We start from the raw sequence: 25,001 nt of genomic DNA, 5'->3' as shown, positions 1-25,001 counted from the left end.
TAAACAATTGGAGATAAAAAAGAAATCATGGAATCGTTTTGTTTAACAAAATTTAATCTAAATTTTTGACTCGTCAAAGTAGCCACCTTTTGCAGATATAACAGCCGAACACACTCGTGGCATCCTTTCTACAATGGAAATCCAATATTGTTCGGAAAGTTCTTCCCAACACTGTTGCAGAAGTTCCCCCAAAAACGTGTTGCCCTTGTAGGTTGCTTTGCTTTCACCTTTCTGCTTTCTGTCCAGTTCATCCCAAACCAGCTCGATGGGGTTTAAGTCTGGAGACTGTGCTGGCCATTCCATGATTTGAAGCCTACCGTCTTGTTCTTGTTCTTTTCTTCTAAGGTAGTTCTGACATAGCCTGGAGGTATGTTTTGGGTCATTATCTTGCTGTAGGATGAACCCCTGACCAACTAGGCGTATACCAGAGGGTATTGCATGGCACTGCAAAATGCTGTGGTAGCAGTTTTGGTTCAGGGTGCCACTCACTCTGTGCAAGTCGCTGAGTCTGGATCCAGCAAAAGAGCCCCAGACCATCACCCCTCCTCCTCCATGTTTGACAGTTGGTGTCACACACCGAGGAACCATCCTTTCGCCTACTCGACGGCGTACAAAAACCCTGCGTGATGAACCGAAGATTTCAAATTTTGATTCATCGATCCATAAGACCTTCTTCCAGTCTTCAGTAGTCCACTGGCGGTGCTTCATGGCCCAGGCAAGCCTCTTTTTTTATTTTGCCATCTTAGCAATGGCTTTCTTACTGCCACTTGACCTGTCAAACCTGCAGCTCGAAGTCTTCTCTTCACAGTTGAAACTGAGACTTGCTTACTTCGACCAGTGTTAAGCTGTGCTTGAAGCTGTTGTTCTGTGAGCCGCCTATCACGCAAGCTGTTGACTCTCAGAAACTTGTCTTCTGATTCTGTTGTGGCTTTGGGTCTGCCAGACCTCTTCCTGTCAGTTTCCTCCAGTTTCCAAGTGCCTTTTGATGGTGTAGGAAACTGTACTCACTGACACCTTGGCTTCCTTTGCAATTTCTCTAAAGGAAAGACCTACACTTTTAAGGGTTATAATGGTCTGTCTGTCTTCCTTTGTTAATTGCCTTTTTCTCGCCATTATGAGAGCAATATACTACTTTCTGCAGTACAATACTGTCCAAATAATGCTTAAGAGGGTGTAGTAACACAGTCTGTTCCAACACTGCTTTTATACAGACAGAGGGTTTGTAAGTAATCAACAAAAGTTGGGACACCTGTAGGAATTGTTAGCATCAACTTTCAAGGCTTAATTTACTTCCATTGCTGCAGAACAGCTGTAAGTTCTTAACCCATTACTTGTTCCCTGAAAAAGGCCTTTTTGTATAACTCTGAAATGTACAGTATTTTTCAGTTTTTGGTAACCTAAACTTTTTTTTTAAAACTCTGGCAGTTTACCGCTTACCTTTGTACCATTTCAGGTTATTCACTGGACTTGAACTGCTTAAATTTCAATAAAAACTGGAAAAATGGGGGTGTTCTAAAACTTTTCACCGGTAGTGTATATTACACATGCATGCATACATACATACAGTGCTGTGAAAAAGTATTTGCCCCCTGTCTGATTTTCTGCATTTTTGCACATTTTTCACATTATATTTGGTCAGATTTTTTAGTGGGTTGTAGTAGTATATAGAGGGAGTCTGAGAGAAAAAATGACACCAAAGTTTGGTGCTTCTTTCATTTGTTTGGTGTGCAAGGTAATCAAACATGCAGTCTTCAGGTGTGAAAAAGTTATTGTCCCCCCTAGTTAACTCAACCCAATTAAAGGAATAATTTGGGTCAGCTGTTTGAGTACTTTGGTTAACAACCAGGCCTGATTTGGGCCAGCTCTGCCCAATATAAATCTGACTAACTTTGGCCCTTACCATCAGAGTGAAGTTGTCAGCACACAGGTTTTAGAGGCACATCATGGCACAAAAAAAAATAAATTCCTGAAGACCTCCGGAAAAAAGTTGTTGATGCCTATCAGTCTGGAAAGAGTTAAAAAGCCATTTCTAAGGCTCTGGGGCTCCACCGAACCACAGTCAGAGCCATACTGTCCAAATGGAGAAAGTTTGGGACAGTAGTGAATCTTCCCAGGAGTGGCCGTCCTGCCAAAATCTCTCCAAGAGCAAGGTATAAAATCGTCCAGGAAATCACAAAGAACCCTAGAACAACATCCAGGGATCTGCAGGCCTCTCTTGCCTCGGCTAAGGTCAGCGTTCATGTTCAGAAAGACACTGGGCAAAAATGGGATTCATGGCAGAGTAGCAAGGCGGAAACCATTGCTCACTAAGAAGAACATGAATGCTCGTCTCAAGTTTGACAAAAAGCACCTGAATGATCCTCAAGAGTTCTGGAACAATGTTCTATGGACAGATCAAAAAAGTCAAAAGTGGATCTTTTTGGCCGTCATGGGCCCCGTTATATCTGGCGAAAACCAAACACTGCATTCCACAGTAAGAACCTCATACCAACGGTCAAGCATGGTGGTGGTAGTGTCATGGTTTGGGGAAGCTTTACTGCATCAAGACCTGGACGCCTTGCCATCATTGAAGGAACCATGAACCAAGAACAAGAAATTTAAAGTTTTGGAATGGCCTAGTCAAAGTCCAGACCTAAACCCCATTGAGATGTTGTGGCAGGACCTGAAACGAGCAGTTCATGCTCGAAAACCCACAAATGTCACTGAGTTGAAGCAGTTCTGCATGGAGGAGTGGGACAAAATTCCTCCACGGCGCTGTGAGAGACTAATCAATAACTACAGGAAGTGTTTGGTTGCAGTTATTGCTGCTAAAGGTGGCGTAACCAGTTATTGAGTCTAAGGGGGCGATTACTTTTTCACACGGGGGCATTGGGTGTTGCATAACTTTCTTTATTAAATAAATGAAATATGTATCAAATGTTTGTGTTATTTGTTCACTCAGGGACCCTTTTATCTAATAAGTTTTGGTTCAAGATCTGATAACATTCAGTGTAAAAAATATGACAAAAATGCAGAAAATCAGACATGGGGCAAATACTTTTTCATGGCACTGTATAATAATAAATATTATTTTTAAAAAAGGCCAATTTCGACCCCTTTCCAAGTTAGATATAAAAAAAAGATCAGCATATGACATATTAGCATCAGCAGATGTGACATTTAATGAGGATTTCAAATAAAATGTCAGATTTCAAATATCTTCTACTATTGAGGAGCTACAAGATTTTGTCCGAGCCATGGTCTATATACTAAAATTCCCGAAAACGTCCCTATTTTCAGAACTGCTATTTTATGAAAGTTGTCCAGACTAAGCTCATCTAGAGTTTCTTTTGGTGGGAGCAGTTCCACATGGTGAAACATGGCGAAGCCCCGCAGGTACAGCTATGGACAAAAGTTTTGCATCACCTACATTTAAATGTTTTATTTAATATCATATAATCAAAGAAACTACAGAACGATATTGCAAAAGCCTATCGGAAGCCGTAATAGTATTTTATGTTGGATTTTGAAATGTCACATATAAAAATTGTTGTCAGTTTTTCGTTAAGTATATGGAAAATTACAAAGCGGTGTGTAATTCAGTATGTTAACGTAACATTATTCAGAAAGCTTCATTGGGCTCACTCACTGGGGTCAGAGTGATCTATCACGCCAAGGAGCTGCCTCACTACTGCCAGCACACCCCCCACACAACTGAACTGGACGCTTCAGCACCTCAGCACCTGCACTTTATACCACACTGAAAGTGCACCAAAGAGCCGAGAGGGACTCGCTCTGTTTGGGACCTATGATTTCTGTTTTTGTTGCTTTGGACTGTGTTCCCCGTCAATAAAGTACGCCTCTCTACCATTGTTGGTATTGAGGTTGTTTGCACCTGTACCTGTGACTCCTGACGTCTATTCCACCACCACACCGTCACAGAAACTAATAGAACTCTAATCTGGATGAAGCTGCAAGTGAACCAAACAAGCAAATGTGAATTCATTTTAAAAGAAACTCAAGTTTGGTATAATTTTTCTGCTGTGAAAAGAACCTGTAACCTGAAAAAAATGAGTGAACCACAATTCGAATCACTTGCAAGTGAACTAAGTGTAAAAGTGCCCCAAGTGTTTTTCTTCTTGTATTTTCATTTTCTTGCTCTTTTAAAAATGTTTGTTTAAATTCTTCTGTTACTGGTGTGAACCTAATGTTTCCATTACAGCTAAGCTAAGTGCCCTACCCTCAGCAACATTGGTAAAGGGCTGCAGTGCCCAAGGGCTCATTCCGTAAAATGTCCCTGTAGTTGCATCCTCCAAAGGCTCCCTTTCTTTTTCATGCCCCCCTTGATATCAGAAGCATACTTCGACACCCACAATCTGCATTCCATGCTATTGACTGCCATACAGGTGTGGTAGGAGCAGGGTGCGTGGTGAGTGGGGGGCAGTTGGAAGGGGCTTTCAGCAGGAGTATGATAAGGGATACACGTGCAGGCTGCATCCACAGGCAGCTTTCTTGGCTGGCTCCATGCTGAGATTCCCGTCTTCAGGGCTTCAGAATAGAATAGTGTTTTCAGCATTGTGGGTTTGTTTTACAATCCACACTTCTGTAAATATGTTTATGTATAGTGTAAGGAGCATGGGTCGGAACTACTCAGAATTCTGACTGACAGGCGCATTTCTATAAAATAAAGAGAGGAGTTTGATGTTTTGAGATATTTTGTCAATATCCTTCATGTTGACACTTATCCAGTTAGCAAGTTGCTACAATATAGGCCTATATTATTAAGTTATATGCTGAATAGCCTACACTGTCATGTGGTACATTGTTTCATTTCTCCATTTAGTAGCTTATTTATATATTTGTGGGGGTGGGCTTGTAACTTCGGGGGTGCCAATGCTACCGATGTGTGTTGAGCTTTGATTCTGCATTCCATGTGCAGGTTACATGTGAGTGTAGACTCGTCTGAAGAATATTTGTATGAACTGTACTGTACACCTATGATAGCTGCTTGGCAGTGTATTGTTAACAGTCCATTGTCGTGTAGTGTTCCAATTCTGCACATTCATGTGTAGCTCTTGTGCATTTCTGCTATATTGGTAATGAATGTGCAGGTGGTTTTGCGAAGCAAAAATACATTTGCGAATTGAGCAAAAAAGTGCTATTTTCCAACTTTGCACAACTGGGTTTGTGCTGTGTTGGAAAATATCAATTTTTGTGCAAAAGCACTAATTTTTGTGAGGCACAAATTTTGCGAGGGGATTGCGTATTGCTTCGAATATCTGGGCCTACATGTTTTAGTATCTAATATTGTGGGACCAAATGCTCCAATTGTTTTCTTGAAATGTTTTAAGATGTCATAAAACATGTCTAACCTTATTTTTTAAATCTTTTCAGATGTAACAGTTTTCTCCACAAAACACTGCTGATAACAGCAAGTATAAAATGGCTACAAGTTCTAAGGATCTCCTCCTTGATGCAATAGATGATTTAGTTGAAGAAGAATACATAAGATTTAAATGGAAACTGGACCATGTGCGACTGAAAGAAGGATATAGAAACATTCCTAAAAGCTATTTGGAAAATGCTAAACAAACTGAAGTTGTGGACAAGATGATTGATTTCTATGGTGATGGTTATGCTGTGGAGGTTGCAGCTGAAACCCTGGGTTGCATCAATCAGAATGATCTTGTTGAGAAACTGAAGGGAGTGGTACAACAGTGTAAGTTCAGATCTATTAAACTGGGGTTCTCCTTGGTCTAAAGGACACATTCGTGAGCACACTGACACGCTCAAGAAGCATATGGAAAACTAATCAAAACAGCATCCCTTGTGTCAGTTCAATTGATTGTACAGTTAAGCTAGTTTAAAAGCAGCTGACCTATTTTTTTAAATTAAAATAAAGCTAATTATTATTATGTGTATTTATTTCAAGTGCCATGTTTGATTTTATAGGCGACACAGTTTCCAGACATCCTAATAAAAGATCACACAGTGGTGTATTTACTGTTAGAAGAATAAGCCATGCTTATTATATTCTGATTCAATCAATGTGTTTTAAATATTTGTATTGATAACAATTAACTATAACGCTAGCACAGGCACAACACTAACCTGTGAGGTTTGTGTTTACTATTCAGTTTACATTGAAACAATAACCATTTTACTGTGTTATCCACAGTCAATGAAACTGACAATTTAAAGCCACAGACCTTGTCTGCTGACACTCCAGAAACCAGAAGCAGATTCCCAGGTAAGTTCTCGATCTTAACTGTTCCTATATCTGTTGTGTTGAACTTCCATACATTCTGGGATGTCATTATTTGAAACTGAATCATAAAACACAGAAGTATGGAATTAGTATTTGTATAGTTTCAGTGGTCGTGGTAATTTCACTTGTGTCAGGGGCATTTCATTTATACTATAGGAGTCATTGTATCATTTATTATAAAGTACAATTGTAAAATACAAAAACAGTCTATGATTTGGTCTCTGTAGAGAAGCAAGGGATTGCAATGGTTAACTAGAAAAGCATTTCAAATATAAATGTGTAATGAACTGCACTCCTCACAACCCCTATCTAGATCTGGAATACTGAGATCTAAATAAAGCAACTAATGTGGTGCGTACCACACACACACACACACACACACACACACACACACACACACACACACACACACACACTCACGCACGCACGCACGCACGCACGCACGCACGCACGCACACACACACACTCACTCACTCACACACACACACACACACGCACGCACACACACACTCACACACACACAATACACACACACTCACTCACTCTCACACACACACACACACACACACACACACACACACACACACATCTCTAAACACTGTAGCTTATGTGGAACTGTGGCAAAGTGCCCCGCCCCTGTGTGCATTTGTGTGATCTGTGTTGTATGTTGCGTGCGTGTGTGTGTTAATGTTGGTGTATAGATTGGTACACGGGATATAAACGGGTCTGTGTTTCACGTATATTTAAAGTGTAGATTTGTATTTAGGCACGAGGAGAGCACAAATCACTTCACGTGCTGGTTAAATGTAATATGTGAGCACGGGGTTGCACAGAATTAATTCACGTGCTGGGATTCAAGTGAATGATTAATTAGTAATTGAATCCCAGCACAACAGTATATATAGATGCACATTTTCACTCAGTCGGGGTTAGGTGTTCGGAAGAGGAGAACGGGTGAGAGAGAGAGGATAGTTAAAATCATTAAAAGTAAACGTAAAGTGTTTGTTCTCACCGTGTTTGTTTGTCTCTCCGTGCACCGTTTGTTTAGTGTTAGTCCGTTTTGTCTGTCTTTTTATTTTGGCTACAAGTGCCGTGTCCTGTTTTTTGTACTGTTAAACCCTTTTATTTGTTAAATAAACGCTGAGTGCAGCCATTGCACTCAGCTCCTCATCACCACCGTCTCTGTCTGTGTATTCCTGTCTGGTCTGACGCCACCCACTCTGGCCGTCTTTGTGACACGTGGTGTCAGAAGTGGGATAACAGCGCCTCCAAGCGTCAGACCAGGAGAGGGGGTTTTGTGTTTAAAAAAAAAAAAAAAAAAAAAAAAAAAAAAAACCACAGGACTGGTTTCAAAAAAAAAAAAGTGAAAATGGAAGGCTGGAGAGACGGCTGCCGGGACCTGGAGGACCTCCTCGGGGGCCTCGAGGACCAAGGCTGGTGCATGGCCTGTGGAGTCTACGGACACACGGTGGCGATCTGCCCCTTCCAAGGTGAGGAGGAGGAGGAACCGGATAAAGAGGTGAAGGACAGGGAGGAGGAGTGCCGCCTAAGGGCCAGGCATCCACGGCGATGTAACAAGCCATCGCCGGGGTGCCTCCTCTGCGACCAGGATCACCTGTTCGCCCACTGTCCCTTCCGCAGCTATGGGGAGGAGCCTGAGCGTCCACAGACCAAGCGGGAGGAGCCTGAGCGTCCACAGCCCAAATGGGAGGAGCCTGAGCATCCTACGCCTGAGTGGGAGGAGCCCGAACGTCCTACGCCTGAGTGGGAGGAGCCCGAACGTCCTACGCCTGAGTGGGAGGAGCCCGAACGTCCTACGCCTGAGTGGGAGGAGCCCGAACGTCCTACGCCTGAGTGGGGGGAGCCCGAACGTCCACAGCCCAAGAGGGGGGAGTCGGTGCGTCCACAGCCCAAAAGGGAGGAGTCGGTGCGTCCAAAGCCCAAAAGGGAGGAGTCGGTGCGTCCACAGCCCAAAAGGGAGGAGTCGGTGCGTCCACAGCCCAAAGGGAGGCAAGTCGGGGCTTCCACAGCCCTGGGACCCAAGCCACCAGCAGAGGGAAAATGCCTGCTGGTTCAGCCCCAAGGGCCGGAAGGGGAGGAGTTACAGGCCCAACCCCCTGGAAATTTTTGGGGGGGAGAGGGGCAGGAGGCTGGTGTCCCCCAGCAGCCTCTATTCATGCTGCTGAAGGCAGCACGGCGCGCACCAGCCCAGCCGCCACAGCGGAGGGAGCCAGCGCCGCCAGGAGCAGAGGAGCTGCCTCTGCCTCCGCCACCTCCACCGCTTCCTCCACTAGGAGCAGAGGAGCAGGAGCTGCCTCTGCCTCCACCACCACCAGGAGCAGAGGAGCAGGAGCTGCCTCTGCCTCCGCCACCTCCACCGCTTCCTCCACTAGGAGCAGAGGAGCAGGAGCTGCCTCTGCCTCCACCACCGCCAGGAGCAGAGGAGCTGGAGCTGCCTCTGCCTCCACCACCGCCAGGAGCAGAGGAGCTGGAGCTGCCTCTGCCTCCACCACCTCCAGGAGCAGAGGAGCTGGAGCTGCCTCTGCCTCCACCACCGCCAGGAGCAGAGGAGCTGGAGCTGCCTCTGCCTCCACCACCTCCAGGAGCAGAGGAGCTGGAGCTGCCTCTGCCTCCACCACCGCCAGGAGCAGAGGAGCTGGAGCTGCCTCTGCCTCCGCCACCGCCCGGAGCAGAGGAGCAGGAGCTGCCTCTGCTGCCCGTACCTCCGCAGGGAGTACGGTGGCCGGAGCCCCAGAAAGGGGAGCTGCCGGCCACGAAGAAGGGGGACGAGGTCTGGAGACCACTTTCCCCAGCAGCAGTTTCGCTGCAGGAGTTCTTGTGGCCGGAGCCCCACAGGAGGGAGCTGCCGGCTACGAAGAAGGGGGAGGTCGGGGGACCACCTGCCCCCGCAGCTTTTTCGCTGCAGGATGGGACCAACAGGCTGTCAGCCGTGCCACTACCGGCAGGGGTGCTGACAGCATTGCCAGCCAAGGGCCCACTGAAGCCTCCCTTCCCAGCCCGAGACTTTGTTCTGGACTGCTGGGTTTTTAAGGGGGGAGGTGGCCGTTGAGGCCATGTGTGCTGCGCACAAGGGGGGGTATATGTGGCAAAGTGCCCCGCCCCTGTGTGCATTTGTGTGATCTGTGTTGTATGTTGCGTGCGTGTGTGTGTTAATGTTGGTGTATAGATTGGTACACGGGATATAAACGGGTCTGTGTTTCACGTATATTTAAAGTGTAGATTTGTATTTAGGCACGAGGAGAGCACAAATCACTTCACGTGCTGGTTAAATGTAATATGTGAGCACGGGGTTGCACAGAATTAATTCACGTGCTGGGATTCAAGTGAATGATTAATTAGTAATTGAATCCCAGCACAACAGTATATATAGATGCACATTTTCACTCAGTCGGGGTTAGGTGTTCGGAAGAGGAGAACGGGTGAGAGAGAGAGGATAGTTAAAATCATTAAAAGTAAACGTAAAGTGTTTGTTCTCACCGTGTTTGTTTGTCTCTCCGTGCACCGTTTGTTTAGTGTTAGTCCGTTTTGTCTGTCTTTTTATTTTGGCTACAAGTGCCGTGTCCTGTTTTTTGTACTGTTAAACCCTTTTATTTGTTAAATAAACGCTGAGTGCAGCCATTGCACTCAGCTCCTCATCACCACCGTCTCTGTCTGTGTATTCCTGTCTGGTCTGACGCCACCCACTCTGGCCGTCTTTGTGACAGGAACACAACTCTAATCACACCAACTAAAGTGAAACACACACAGCTCTAAACACACCCACTCTGGTGGGGCACACAGCTCTATACAAGGCCTCTTGCTTGCAGCATGCACAGCTCTAAACAAACCAGCTAATGTGCAACACAGAGCTTCAAACACACAAGCTAATGCGCAACACAGAGCTTCAAACACACAAGCTAATGCGCAACACAGAGCTTCAAACACACAAGCTAATGCGCAACACAGAGCTTCAAACACACAAGCTAATGCGCAACACAGAGCTTCAAACACACAAGCTAATGCGCAACACAGAGCTTCAAACACACAAGCTAATGCGCAACACAGAGCTTCAAACACACAAGCTAATGCGCAACACAGAGCTTCAAACACACAAGCTAATGCGCAACACAGAGCTTCAAACACACAAGCTAATGTGGAACTCACACAATTCCATAAACACCTACCATCTTAAATTGCCTTCAGATTTACCTCCAAATACCTCTAGGAATGTCTCTTAACCATGCAAGCAATCAGTATTGGCACATGTGTTCAAATGAATATACAATTAAGATTCTTGATTTTTGTTTTCAGTTGCCTTACAAACACTGAAAAACACCCACAAATCCTTCCTAATAACAAAGTTTGAATGTGTATCTGAATGTATTGCTAAACCTGGGGAGCAACCTCTACTCAATGAAGTGTTTACCAGTTTACACATAACAGAGGGTGAATGTGGAGAGCTGGATTACAACCATGAAGTGAGGCAGATTGAGTCCAAGAAAGTAAGATCACAGGCTCTGACCATCAAATGCAATGACATTTTCATACCAAGTGAGAGGAGTCCCAAAAGAATAAGGACAGTACTAACCAAGGGGATCGCTGGCATTGGAAAAACCTTCTCTGTTCAAAAGTTCATTCTTGACTGGGCAGCTGGAGATGACAACTGTGGATTTGATTTTATATACATTTTTCCATTCCGTGAACTGAACTTGATGATAAAAGAAAAAATCAGTCTGGTGGAACTTGTTCAGCTGTTTTATCCACACATGAAAGAGTGTGAGGATGTTTCATCGCTTGACTCAACCAAAGTCCTCTACATCTTTGATGGCCTGGATGAAAGCAGACTTCACTTAGATTTTACAAACTGTGGGAAGTTGTGTGATGTGAAAAAGTCAACTGTCTTGGATGTTTTGCTGATAAATCTTATAAAGGGAGATTTGCTTCCCTCTGCATCTCTTTGGATAACTTCCAGGCCTGTAGCAGCAAGTCACATTCCTTATCAATACATCAGCAGGTTGACTGAGATACAAGGCTTTGAAGATCAGCAGAAGGAAGAGTACTTCAGGAAGAAATTCAAAGATTCAACTCTGGCAGAAAAGATCCTCTTACATGTGAGGATGTTAAGGAGCGTTCATGTCATGTGCTATGTCCCTGCTTTCTGTTGGATTATAGCCACTGTTCTTGGACACACATTGGGTGAAAATGGCAATGAGAACATTCCCAGAACCCTGACAGAAGTGTACACACACTTCCTGCTAGTTCTGCTGGCTTTACAGAATCAGAAAAATGAAAACATAGAAGAACTACTGAAAGAAAATCAAGAAGCCATTCTTAATATGGGGAAGTTGGCCTTTCGTAACCTAGAAAGAAACAATCTCATCTTTTATGAAGATGACCTGAGAGAATGTGGCATTGATATAAGACAGTCATCAGTTTACTCTGGGATTTTTAGAGAAATATTCAAAGGAAAATCAACAATTTTTAAAAAGATTGTATATTCCTTTGTACACCTGACAGTCCAGGAATATTTTGCAGCTTTGTATGTTTTTGCATCATTTCAAAACAAAAATCGCAATCCACTGGAAAAAACAGTGAATGAGAAATTCCGTGGCATATTTAGAACACGTTTATGTGAAGTGTACAAGATTGCATTGAACAAAGCTACTAAGAGCAGAAATGGTCACCTAGATCTTTTTCTCAGGTTCCTCTTGGGCCTCGGGATGAAGACCAACCAAGAACTGTTGAAAGGACTTTTATTAAAAACACAAGACAAATCAAAGGACATCCAAAAGACAACTGAGGATATTAAACAGATGATTAGGAAAACAACTTCTCCAGAAAGAAGTATCAATCTCTTTCATTGTTTAAGCGAACTGAACGACAATTCTCTTGTTAAGAATATCGAGGTGTCCTTGACCTCGGGAAATCTTTTGCAGCAGAATCTTTCACCATCAGATTACTCAGCACTTGCCTATGTATTACAAATGTCAGAAGATGAATTGGATGCATTGGACTTGAGCAAACACTCACTGCAAGACGAAGGTCTGCTGAGACTGATGCCAGCTGCAAGATTATACAAAAGACTGATGTAAGTATCATTGTGCATTCTAACCTAGGTGTTAAATATTTGGCAATATATTTCCATAAAATATTTTCAAATCAACAGATCATCAAAAAAGTTTAACTAAAGTGTGAGTATGAATCTCAAAATTGTAATGAAACGTATAAGTAAACATTGAATATTCCATTATAACGTCACAATAGTTATGGTTTCAACATCGTTTCCATGTTAAACTCTGATTTGTTAAAGTGAAAAGAAAACACAGTGATAAACAAAACAAACCAAATCCTAACTTCGTAACGGACCGCTACCTGTACTTTTAAACAAGTCTCTACCTCTCAGCCGGATGGCTACACCATTAACCAGCTTTACAAACAAAATCACGTTTCTTTTACCAACCAACACTTAATTGGTTGGCTGATGATACTGAATCTTTTCTAATAATTAAACACATTTTATTTTTGAATAATAAATGACTCTGTTGTTAACTTGCTGAGCACACTGCTGCAATTTTGCACTTCTAAAACATATGCATACAATAGCAAAACCGGGACGACATAACAATTTTACTGTTCAAAGTCCAGTACAAAGTCTTACTGTTATTGTACAAAAAAACATTTAACAATAAAAGACAAAACACTAAAAGCCACAAACAGAATTTGTTTTCTGTCTAAAAGAACGAATAACAAAATAGGAATAGCAATAAAATCCACAAAAGCCTAAAATGGATTTCGGTACAACACACAGCCGTACACAGGAGGTCACGTGAAAGAGGCACAATTCAGTATAGTTTTCAGTCCTTCGGTCCTCTCCGATCCAAGATGTATCTGTGTCCATGTTTTCCAGTTCTCCACAGCAGAAACTACTGTACAACACAGAGTTTAAGACAGCCAACATTCTGAAACTTGCACTTCACACAACGCAACTGTGTCAAAAAAAATAAAATAATAATAAACACTATGTAACACAATTTTTGTTCCTGGGTAGTAAGTGTTATTTCCTAATTGCTTATGCCTCAAAAGTATAGAAAATGGCTAGTATTCCCCACAAACTTTGCTTTTGTGACCAGGACAGTGATATTTTGAAATTTACCTATTTCCAATGAGAAAACGGGCGAATTTGTGTCTTTTCGTTCACATAAAGTCAGAAAAAAACAACATATGAATCCAAATCAACATGTATTTATACTAAAGTAATACAAAAATGACTACAAAAGATTTAGAAGTGAGTAGTTTTTTGAGATTTACGATTATACTGTAAATCACTTTCACGAATCAGCCCCCAAATGTAGTCTCCCATCATGTTCTCGTTATACTGTCCTTGGTAGCGGCGTTCAAAGTCCAGTATATCCAGGTGGAAGCGCTCGCCTTGCTCCTCCGAGTACGCTCCCATGTTCTCCTTGAATTTATCAAGATGAGCATCAAGGATATGGACTTTGAGTGCCGTAGTTCTTCACCAGAGTCTCAACCAGCTCCACATAGTTTTCGGCCGTGTGATTGCCCAGGAAGCCCCGAACCACTGCGACAAAGCTGTTCCAAGCCGCTTTCTCCTTACTAGTGAGCTTCTTGGGGAATTCATTGCACTCCAGGATCTTCTTTATCTGTGGTCCGACGAAGACACCGGCTTTGACCTTTGCCTCAGACAGCTTAGGGAAGAAGTCTTGAAGGTACTTGAAGGCTGCCGACTCCTTATCTAGAGCTCTGACAAATTGTTTCATAAGGCCCAATTTGATGTGCAGTGGTGGCATCAGCACCTTCCGGGGGTCCACCAGTGGCTCCCACTTGACGTTGTTCCTCCCCACAGAGAACTCGGTCCGCTTGAAAGGGTCCACCATGCAGAAGTAGCAGTTGCTTGAGTGGTCAGTGGGTTCCCGCCATATTCTTGGGATAGCGAACTTCATGGCTCTCTTTTCCCCTCTGTACCATCCTACAAAAATACATTTATTTCACCCATGACTAATATGTAAGAGATTCTCTCAACATTTTTCATATATGATATATTTTTTCAAGAACATTGAAAATTGTAAAACATTTTAAAATGAAAAACTTTTACAATTTTAAACATTTTAACAAATATTATAACATAAAATTCCGAGCAACAATTGTCCAACTTACCTTCCAGAGTTTTTTTGCAGTGCTCGCAGATGAAATGAGGTGCCCAGGGTTTGTCTTGATCCCCGACAGGCATGCCGAAATATGCCTTGTAGGCCTCACACATCTTAGCAGATGCTTCCACAGAGTACTTTTTCGCTCTTGTCTTGATAAATTGGCCGCAGACATAGCAAAATGCGTCTGCCGGATGCTTGCAGCCTCTTGATGCCATCTCAGAAAAATGCAGATATGTATCCACTTAGGCAGCTGGAACTAAACTGAACTGGTGGGCTTAAGGCCCCTGTATTTATACTACTATTTATATTACTGGAAAGTTCTAGAAAGTTCTAGAAGTTACTCCAAGTTTACTCAGCACTGAATCTATCTGGAATGTTCTGGAAAATAGGTAAATTTCAAAATATCACTGTCCTGGTCACAAAAGCAAAGTTTGTGGGGAATAATATCCATTTTCTATACTTTTGAGGCATAAGCAATTAGGAAATAACACTTACTACCCAGGAACCAAAAAAAAAAAAAAATTGTTACACGGTGTAATTATTTGCGGTGTGGCTGCCTGTGTTAGACTAACAAATGTACATCCCGGGGGCACAGACAACTGCAAATCCGAGAGTCCCAACAAACCATGTGTGCATAAAGGCAACGGGAACCCGCACCCATGGGAGCCTTGATATACAAGTTATTATTATTTGTTTATTTAGCAGACACCTTTATCCAAGGCGACTTACAGAGACTAGGGTGTGTGAACTATGCATCAGCTGCAGAGTCACAATTACGTTTCACTCGAAAAGACGGAGCACAAGGAGGTTAAGTGACTTGCTCAGGGTCACACAATGAGTCAGTACCATATGCAGCACCATAAGCATTGTAGTTTTGAACCATTAGACAAAATATTTACAGAATACCTAAAAAGAGCTGCTATAACCATGATTAATTTATTATTAATAGTGTTTTAATTAAATGATACCAAATTACGTTTTTATTTACAATAAAGGGAACATACTGTGTCACCCAAACACATGCATGTCTGTTTCCATTCATATGACTGAACGCGGTGAACTCGTTGGTTGCTGACTTTGAGACTTGCGAGTGGGTGTAACACTGCCCAAATTGAGGGAATGGCATGGCAAAATATTAAACATGTTTAAACTGTGCGATCGATCGGCCAATCCTGTAAAATCACATCACAAAGCATAACACACTGCCCGATGCAAGTGAAAAATTGCGTTGCTATTGATCGCATCGGGCAGTGTGCCCAGGGCTTTACTCTCATCAATAATAATTCTGAACGGCAATCTGTGGAGCAGTATCAGTGAAGCTGCTTAGCACCCGTCTCTCTCTCTCTACTTAATGGTTGCTATAAACTCGTATCCTTTACTCAAACATTTTAGCACCAATATATAATTATGGTTTCAACTTCGTTTTATGTTAATCTCCGATGTTCAACCATTGATATCTTGGTCAAAACGCCAGTATGTCACGCTGCCTTTGAGGCAAACAACCCACTCACTTTATTTATTCAGCATCTACCCAGTTACATCTCCACACTGTAGACTGGTGGAAAAATCACCAAATGCCGCTACAACACAGCCTTTAATTATCAGCTGATATATTGTGCTAGCTGTTGTGTGTTCCCTGATCCTGTTAACATGCCAGTCCTACCCGCCAGCTTTTTTTTAATATATATACAGTGCCGTGAAAAAGTAATTGTCTGTCTGATTTTCTGCATTTTTGCACATTTTTCACATTGTATTTGGTCAGATTTTTTTGTGGGTTGTAGTAGTATATAGAGGGAGGCTGAGAGAAAAAATTTGTTTGGTGTGCAAGGTAATCAAACATGCAATCTTCAGGTGTGAAAAAGTTATTGTCCCCCCTAGTTAACTCAACCCAATTAAAGGGATAATTTGGGTCAGCTGTTTGAGTACTTTGGTTAACAACCAGGCCTGATTTGGGCCAGCTCTGCCCAATATAAATCTGACTAACTTTGGCCCTTACCATCAGAGTGAAGTTGTCAGCACACAGGTTTTAGAGGCACATCATGGCACAAACAAAATAAATTCCTGAAGACCTCCGGAAAAAAGTTGTTGATGCCTATCAGTCTGGAAAGGGTTAAAAAGCCATTTCTAAGGCTCTGGGGCTCCACCGAACCACAGTCAGAGCCATACTGTCCAAATGGAGAAAGTTTGGGACAGTAGTGAATCTTCCCAGGAGTGGCCGTCCTGCCAAAATCTCTCCAAGAGCAAGGTATAAAATCGTCCAGGAAATCACAAAGAACCCTAGAACAACATCCAGGGATCTGCAGGCCTCTCTTGCCTCGGCTAAGGTCAGCGTTCATGTTCAGAAAGACACTGGGCAAAAATGGGATTCATGGCAGAGTAGCAAGGTGGAAACCATTGCTCACTAAGAAGAACATGAATGCTCATCTCAAGTTTGCCAAAAAGCACCAGAATGATCCTCAAGAGTTCTGGAACAATGTTCTATGGACAGATGAGTCAAAAGTGGAACTTTTTGGCCGACATGGGCCCCGTTATGTCTGGCGAAAACCAAACACTGCATTCCACAGTAAGAACCTCATACCAACAGTCAAGCATGGTGGTGGTAGTGTCATGGTTTGGGAATGCTTTGCTGCATCAGGACCTGGACGCCTTGCCATTATTGAAGGAACCATGAATTCTGCTCTGTATCAGAGAATTCTACAGGAGAATGTCAGGCCATCCGTCCGTGAGCTGAAACTGAAGCGCAGCTGGGTCATGCAGCAAGACAATGATCCGAAACACACAAGCAAGTCTATATCAGAATGGTTGAAGAACAAGAAATTTTAAGTTTTGGAATGGCCTAGTCAAAGTCCAGTCCCAAACCCCATTGAGATGTTGTGGCAGGACCTGAAACGAGCAGTTCATGCTCGAAAACCCACAAACGTGTTGAAGCAGTTCTGCATGGAGGAGTGGGCCAAAATTCCTCCACGGTACTGTGAGAGACGAATCAATAACTACAGGAATCGTTTGGTTGCAGATATTGCTGCTAAAGGTGGTGTAACCAGTTATTGAGTCTAAGGGGGCGATTACTTTTTCACACTGGGGAATTGGGTGTTGCATAAATGAAATATGTATCAAATTTTTGTGTTATTTGTTCAATCAGGGTCCCTTTTATCTAATATTAGGTTTTGGTTGAAGATCTGATAACATTCAGTGTCAAAAATATGCAAACATGCAAAAATCAGACAGGGGGCAAATACTTTTTCACGGCACTGTATATATATATATATATATATATATATATATATATATATATATATATATATATATATATATATATATATATATATATATAAATTTCTAATAAATAACATGCCATCAATATAAATCTACTAACATAAATTAATTCACATAAACATTCATAAACTAGTTGTTGTCAGTAATTATCACGTTTCCTGTAAGTGCAAACGATCATCTGATTGGTTATTTAACATAACAACAATGTTGCTAAAGTTAACTGCAGATGCTATTTTCACTCATTACAGTGCTTGGGGCTATCCAAATCTTTCACTGTAACCAACTTTTGGCCTCTGATTACCGATATGGATCCGAAGTCGGGACACATTGTCACTGAAAAACAAATGCACACTTTTCACTTTCATTATCATGCTCTGCTCTGTTTGGGGTGTGTTTACATCAACAAGATCACATAAAGCATGATGTAATTTTTTACCCTGCATGCTGTGTACTCTCAAACAACACGTGACTGTAATACAGTATCGGTGTTAATGCAAGCTTTTTGTTACATTTATTTGTATTCGTATTTTGGTAAAATTGTCATTTTTATTATTAAATATGATTATTGTAAAACAGAAATGAGATGAACTTGCGCATCATACAAAAGGTAAGCTCCCAACTTTACCACTAAATTTAGTGTTGGCGCGCACGTAAAGTAATGAGCCTAACGTGTGCGATAAATCTAAATTTACTGCCCCATTTACTAACAGAAAACACATTCATTTATGTGTACACTATTTGGCTCATTTACATGCCATAGCGCGAGCAATACATTTACTGCAAATGATAATTTAATGCGCATGATAATGCCCGAGACTACACAAGACCACGTTCATATAAAAAGCCCCAGCTATCCAGGCGTATCGTTTGATCAGTAGCTTATTGTGAAGGTGGAGGTGACTTACTTTGACTGAAAATGAGCGATCAACAGACATGGCACTCAGCAGGGGACAGGCACAGGCAACGTATAGTGAAACTGCACTGCTTACCTTTTCATTTTAACATGTAGTCCTTGTGTGATGTAAAATAAATAAATAAGAAATAAAAGCCCTTTTCCTTTATCCTTTAACACTAGAAGGACCGGAGATACACTCATACCTAGAAGCCCCGCAGCAGTCTTTCTGACTGCTGTATTCTAAACACTGTAAATTGTATAACGAACGGAGAAACAGTCAGATGTAATTTTTTTATTATTATTATTGAGTACGTTACATAATCTGAAAAACTGAAGCATGTTGTATATACATATGAAAATTTATTTTGCAAATCAAAACAAGAAAATGTAAATAAATAAACATCTGAACAGACATCGGTTTACAACATACATATTTATAAAACTGAAACGATAGTAATATATGTTTAACTTTTCAACAGCAATCGGTTTATTATCAGATCTATAAAAGCAACTAAACAAATAAACTTAGAAGAAAACGTTTTACAGAAGCGCACAGCACAAGAAGTTATAAAATAAAGTCTAATTTATTTTTCTTTTTTTCGACAAAATGGTATTCCTTTACCTTGAGTCTAAGGCTGTTCACAATCAACACAGATAATGCGCTTCTCCACATCGCCTTTCTGCACAGGGCACAGCTGTCTGAAGTTTTATTTTTATTGCACTTGCCAACCTGGCATTGGCGTCTCTTGCGGCTCTCAGCGGGGTTGCCAGCTTCAGCTGTGGGTACATGTTTGGCTCCCTCTGTTCCAAATGCTTCTTGCAAAGTTCCTGTGCTAACTGTAAAATATATTCTCTCATTTGTAAATTATTCTCAATGCATTATTTGTAAAGTACCCAGGAGTTGATGGCTGCTAGGTCCAATACATTGTAAAATACCTGAACAGGCCACTGTTGGGAGCCAGCTTTAATGGAATACTTCTGTGCCATCTGATCCAAAACATCAACGCCATATTTTCTTGCGTTGTAAAACTCTACAGTCTCAGGTATTTATTTTCACCAGTCCCGATGTTAATTGACTGACCAAAACAGCACAGCTGGCAAGCAGGTGCCAGTCTTTGAAAAGGCTGATTGAAAAACAATAGACTGTCAGTCATTCACTCAGGCAGAGAGTAGAGAACAATCTAATTACAGCTAAACACATTGCGGACTGGTAAAGAAAAGCAATAAAGCAGAATACCGTTCTGTAAAATCACAATATAACTGTTTTGTGTGGCCGACTGCTCCCGGGGCTTTTAGGTATAATGTAATACATCTCCTTTATTTCTGCACTCCCGCGTTTCATGTTTTGTGAGATACGTTTCATGCTTTGTTAATACATACAGACAGAAAGGTACACGTACACGCAGCCCCATACGTGTTATACAACTGGATAAAATTACATTTTAAAACCAGAAAACGCCAAAATGACTGCCACTGGGCTTCTAGTGTTAATGCATATACAATAAAAGTCATGTTGTGCAATGGCATATTATTCTTTTTGTTCTGCTTACTCGAGAAATATTGATTGATGAGATGAAGCCTCAGATTAATTCTCAAACTGAACTCAGTAGGGATTTGTTTTTGTTCCTGTACAACAAATCTTGCTCTGTGTATTAGGTTTAAGAGATTTTATTTCAATTCTATACACGGTCGTTCAAGCCTGATGCTGAGATTGGTAGCCCCGCAGCAAGAATATAGGAGACCATTGTTACGAATACCCAACTGTATTTTTTTCGATAGTATTATGTTGTTCTCTCTTAGTTTTATTAGATCAGTGGATTTCAATATTTTTAGGCCCTGTACTCCAAATAATCTATTCTACCGCGCACCCCCATCTCAGATAGGGTCATTATTAGGGGTCTACCTAATTTGCGATTTCACGGACATCGGGAAAACCCCTAATTTAAATGAACTACTGCACACCGCAAGCGACGCAAACTACGTATCTTAATTCTGTAGATAGGCTTTTTTTATTCCTTAGTCTCCTGTGTGCATCAGACTTAGGCAAAAAACAAACAAAAAGAATGATGTGCGTCTCGTCCTCTGTGAAGCTTGCTTTTCTTTTTTTAGGGTGACCTGTTTGAACCACGGCTTGTCTTTCAGACTTTCCCAGCGCAATTCTTGGTGAGGGTGTGTTTGTACGTATTGAGGCCATTTACATACTCATTTACTATGCAGAGTCACAGGTTTACAACTTTACATTTTCCTATTGAAAATTGCATTTTTAGAACAGAAGGTAAGTCAGTCACAGCACAGGCTGTGTTGAGTCTGCACTTAAAATAAAACTAGCCCTGTATGAAAATGACCCCCTGAGTTTCTAGTGAGATCCTGTATTCCTTATCTCTCAGGCTGAGTGACTGTCATCTCACGGGAGATTGCTGTGAGGACCTGGCCTCTGCTCTGCGTACAAACCAGTCAACCCTGAGAGAGCTGGAGCTGGAAAGGAATAACCTGGGGGATTCGGGGGTGAAACTGCTGTCTGCTGCACTGAAGGATCCAAACTGTAAATTAGAGAAACTGGGGTAAGTAAACACTCTGGGTGTTTGTGTGACAACTTCACTCCTCTACTCTACTGTCCTCTCATCTCTTCTCTCCTCTATAGCCCTCTTCCACTCCCCACCTTCTCTAATGGCATTCCCCCACTCCTGACTGTCAGAGAGACAGGCGGAGGGAGTGAAAGAGAGAGGGGCAGAGTGGGAGAGAGAGACAGACTGGGAGGAAGGGGGACAGCCAGGTAGAAAGAAAGAGAGAGAAGGGAGAGATATACAGGGAGAGAGAATTGTGAATTCAGTTAAAAATAGAAAAAAAGACAACACAGCACATGTTAACATTAGAATGACTGCGTTTATAGGCATTCCTAGAACAACCATGACCGGTCAATTTGACCGGCGTATTAAAAACAACATAAATATTATAATGAAAGGACAAACAATTGAATATAAGTCATAGTTTTATTCAGGAATGTCATATAAAGCATCTACATAACCAAAACATTGTGAATAAACAGACATTTGAACAGAAATGTATTTATATACAGACTTATTACAGAACGCACAACCGCAAAAAATTAAATAAACAAATATTTTAAAATATGTTTGTGTATATAAAGGTATATCATATACAAACAATACTGTACAACTGAAATTATGTAAATAAATATCAACTTTTTTAAATAAATGGGTTTATATTGCCTACATAACAAAGTGCAACCAAAGCTATGCATTTATATAAGGACATACTATAATCGAAATGACATGAATAAATAAACATTTGAACAGAATGGGCTTCATTTACAATAATTTACAAAGTCTAAGTGCTGGCACAAATCACACAGATCCTGCGCTTTTCAAAATATGCAGTGCACTTACCACAGATTGTCTTTGGGAATTTGGCACAACTATCATCAGTAACCCAGGCTTCTGGCACCAAATGCTCCACGGGCATATACTAGTACAATGAAAGATTCTAATTCCTCCAAGGGCATTGACTAGGGATCATCTTGGTGTCACTGCTGCTGGAAGATTCATCTTCGCAAACCCAGTCTGCTTCAGAGCCAGATTCGTCATTGTCCATCTTTGCTGCATCAGAATCATTGTTTGGTAAAATGTGCAATAATTCCAAACACTGCTTTGCTGTCCTGCATCTTCAGCAATCCATTTGCAATGTGTATTGGGTTAACAATGAATTTCTTAGAAAAACGAGTGACTTATAGTAACCAGTGCAGACAGACAGCCTGGCACCGTGAGCTGTCAAGGCTGATTGATGGGCTATCAGGAGGCTCATTGAAACAATAGAAATGTCAATAGACCGCTCACTTGAGGAATGCAGACTGATATAATCAAACTTCAATACGGCTGCAAATCCTGACTGATGAATACAAATAATAATATGTTTTATATGTATCAGTCAATTTGACCGCTCCTGGTTGGAATAGGTATGACAGTATTTTATCTTGCTAATTTTTGCAGCGCCGCTATTCTTTCTTTGTCAGTGTAATTAGTACATATGTTTAGGAAAAGTCAGGAAAGCACAACTCTGTATTTTAAACACACGCACCACAATTTAAATTCCAAAAATGGTCAAAATGACCACCTTGGATGTTCTAGTGTTAAACTGGCTCCAGGATCAATTAAAAAAATACATCAGCAGCAAAAAAACATTTACAATTTTGAAAAATAATAATTCCTTCCTTTATCTGTGAAATGTTATAAAAATATCAGATACTACAAAAAAAGGTTTCATTTTACATTTTACAATTTATTTTTTGACCCCATAATAAAATGTAAAATGAGTAATTAACTGATTTGAATTTCAATAACAGTGAAACCTCAATATTAAGGCCAGGCAAGGCACCATCAAAATGTGCTGCAGCAGCTCAACCTGGATTATGTGCTGCACCGAATGACACACGCAATAGAAAACATATGTTACTTTTGTTTTAAATTAAAAACTGCTTTGCTTTTTTGTATGTACATATACCTGTTTACACACTAGTTTCTTTTTAAATGTTTATTTTATTATAGTTTTTCATTTTTTTAAGTAAGGCTTAAGTTAGAAAATAACCCCTTTTATGTTTAATTCATTTAAATACAAAGTTTTAGCAGTGCAAATGTTTGATATGATGTGCTTAAATAAAACTTTATAATTGTATTATATAGTTTGTCTTTCATTTTAATATTGACGTTGTTTAAAATGTAACCATCATAATGACTGCTGGCGACAGTTTTAGGTATGAGTATAACCGCAGCGGTTCTAGTGTTAAATAGAGGTTGTGTATTCACTGTTTATCTGAATTACCAGAACTGCTAATAACATTAAAGGGTGGGTGGGAGATTGAAAGAGGGAGACAAACAGCGAGAGGAAGGGAGAGAGAGAGAGAAAATGAGTGAGACAGAGAAAGACAGGAGGGGGATAATGCTGATAGAGGAGGAAAGAGAGGGAGGAGGACAGATAGAGGTGGGGGAGAAAGAGAAAGGGGGGGGGTGAAGAGAGGCTAGCAGAGATAGACAGAATAAGATATTCAAATAGATTAAAAACTACCACAATTACTGATTTCAATCTTGGTAGCAGCAGAGCAGCCAGTTGTACAGAACTGAGTTTCTAGTGATATCCTAAAAATTGCATTTTAGAATGGGTCGTAAGTCATTCGCAGCACAGACTGTGTTGCACCAGCACTTAGAATACAACTAGCCCTGTATGAAAATGACCCCCTGAGTTTCTAGTGAGATCCTGTCTCCTTATCTCTGCAGGCTGAGGCAGTGTGATCTGATGGGTGATTGCTGTGAGGAACTGGCCTCTGCTCTCCGTACAAACCACTCAACCCTGAGACAGCTGGAGCTGGGATGGAATATCCTGGGGAATTCGGGGGTGAAACTGCTGTCTGCTGCACTGAAGGATCCAAACTGTAAATTAGAGAAACTGGGGTAAGTAAACAGTGGATGTTTGTGTGAATATTACATTACTGACAGGGAAGGATGACAACTCCACTCCTCGCCTTCTCTAATAGCACTCCCCCACTCCTTTGACTGTCAGAGAGAGGCAGACAGACAGGCAGAGGGAGAGTGAAAGAGACAGACAGAAAGGGAGAGAGAGGAAGACTGGGAGGAAGGGGGAGAGCCAGGTGGAAAGAAAGAAAGAGACTTGAGAATTCAGTTAAATAAAGAAAAAAAGATATCACAGCACATGTTAAACTGGCTCCAAATCATATTAAAAAAACACACCAGCAACAAAAAAAACATTTACAATTTTGAAAAAATTCCTTCCTTTATCTGTGAAAATATCAGGTGCTATAAAACATGTTCAATTTTACAATGTATTTTTGACCCCATAATAAACTGTAAAATGAGTAATTGACAGATTTATTTCAATAAACAGTGAAACCTCAATATTAATGCCAGGCAAGGCACCATCAAAATGTGGTCTAATAGAGGGGTGATCTTACTACTGAGGATATATACCATTTATTGAAAACAAATTCTATTGTAATGTTTTAAAATTGAAACGAAGTTATAAAACCTGAAAATGTGATTGAACACGAGTCAACACTTTATTGAACAGAATAGACATTTGCACTTGAGGGTTAATTCTTATTTGTCACTCATAGTGGTGAACAAGAAAGAGTTCAAAATAAAGATCTCCAGCTGAACCTGTGTGTTAAAATACACACACACACACACACACACGTATATAAAATACTTGGGCTGGTACTACACTGTTTTATCTCTGTTTGCAAGCCAAGCGAGGGTGAAATTGTCCCCGCCCCTTCACTGGCTTCTTTCCTGTCAATAACCAATCAGCTGCTTCCCCTATTGACTGACATACTTTCAGGCAGTAACATGCTGATCCTGAAGGCACTGCTGAGGTGAAATGACCCAGGAAG

At 41.3% G+C, this 25,001-nt stretch overlaps 1 protein-coding gene across 3 annotated transcripts in view; it reads left to right on the top strand.

The window, feature by feature from the left end:
* LOC117402134 (NACHT, LRR and PYD domains-containing protein 12-like) overlaps positions 1-25,001 on the top strand; it is a 60,279-nt gene that overhangs the window by 17,230 nt on the left and 18,048 nt on the right. For 2 of the 3 annotated variants that reach the window (XM_034910464.2, XM_059007939.1), the window contains exons 2-6: positions 5,374-5,698; positions 6,158-6,229; positions 10,559-12,335; positions 20,971-21,144; positions 23,872-24,045. In XM_034910464.2, coding sequence (XP_034766355.2) covers positions 5,422-5,698; positions 6,158-6,229; positions 10,559-12,335; positions 20,971-21,144; positions 23,872-24,045 — 2,474 coding nt within the window. In that variant the 5' untranslated portion in view covers positions 5,374-5,421. The remainder of the gene's footprint in view (positions 1-5,373; positions 5,699-6,157; positions 6,230-10,558; positions 12,336-20,970; positions 21,145-23,871; positions 24,046-25,001) is intronic. The other variant, XM_059007940.1, reaches the window with a different exon arrangement.

The sequence above is a fragment of the Acipenser ruthenus genome, chromosome 36 (genome assembly GCF_902713425.1).
Source record: "Acipenser ruthenus chromosome 36, fAciRut3.2 maternal haplotype, whole genome shotgun sequence".
In the NCBI taxonomy this organism is placed as follows: Eukaryota; Metazoa; Chordata; class Actinopteri; order Acipenseriformes; family Acipenseridae; genus Acipenser; species Acipenser ruthenus.
This window is presented reverse-complemented; position numbering and strand designations above follow the sequence as displayed.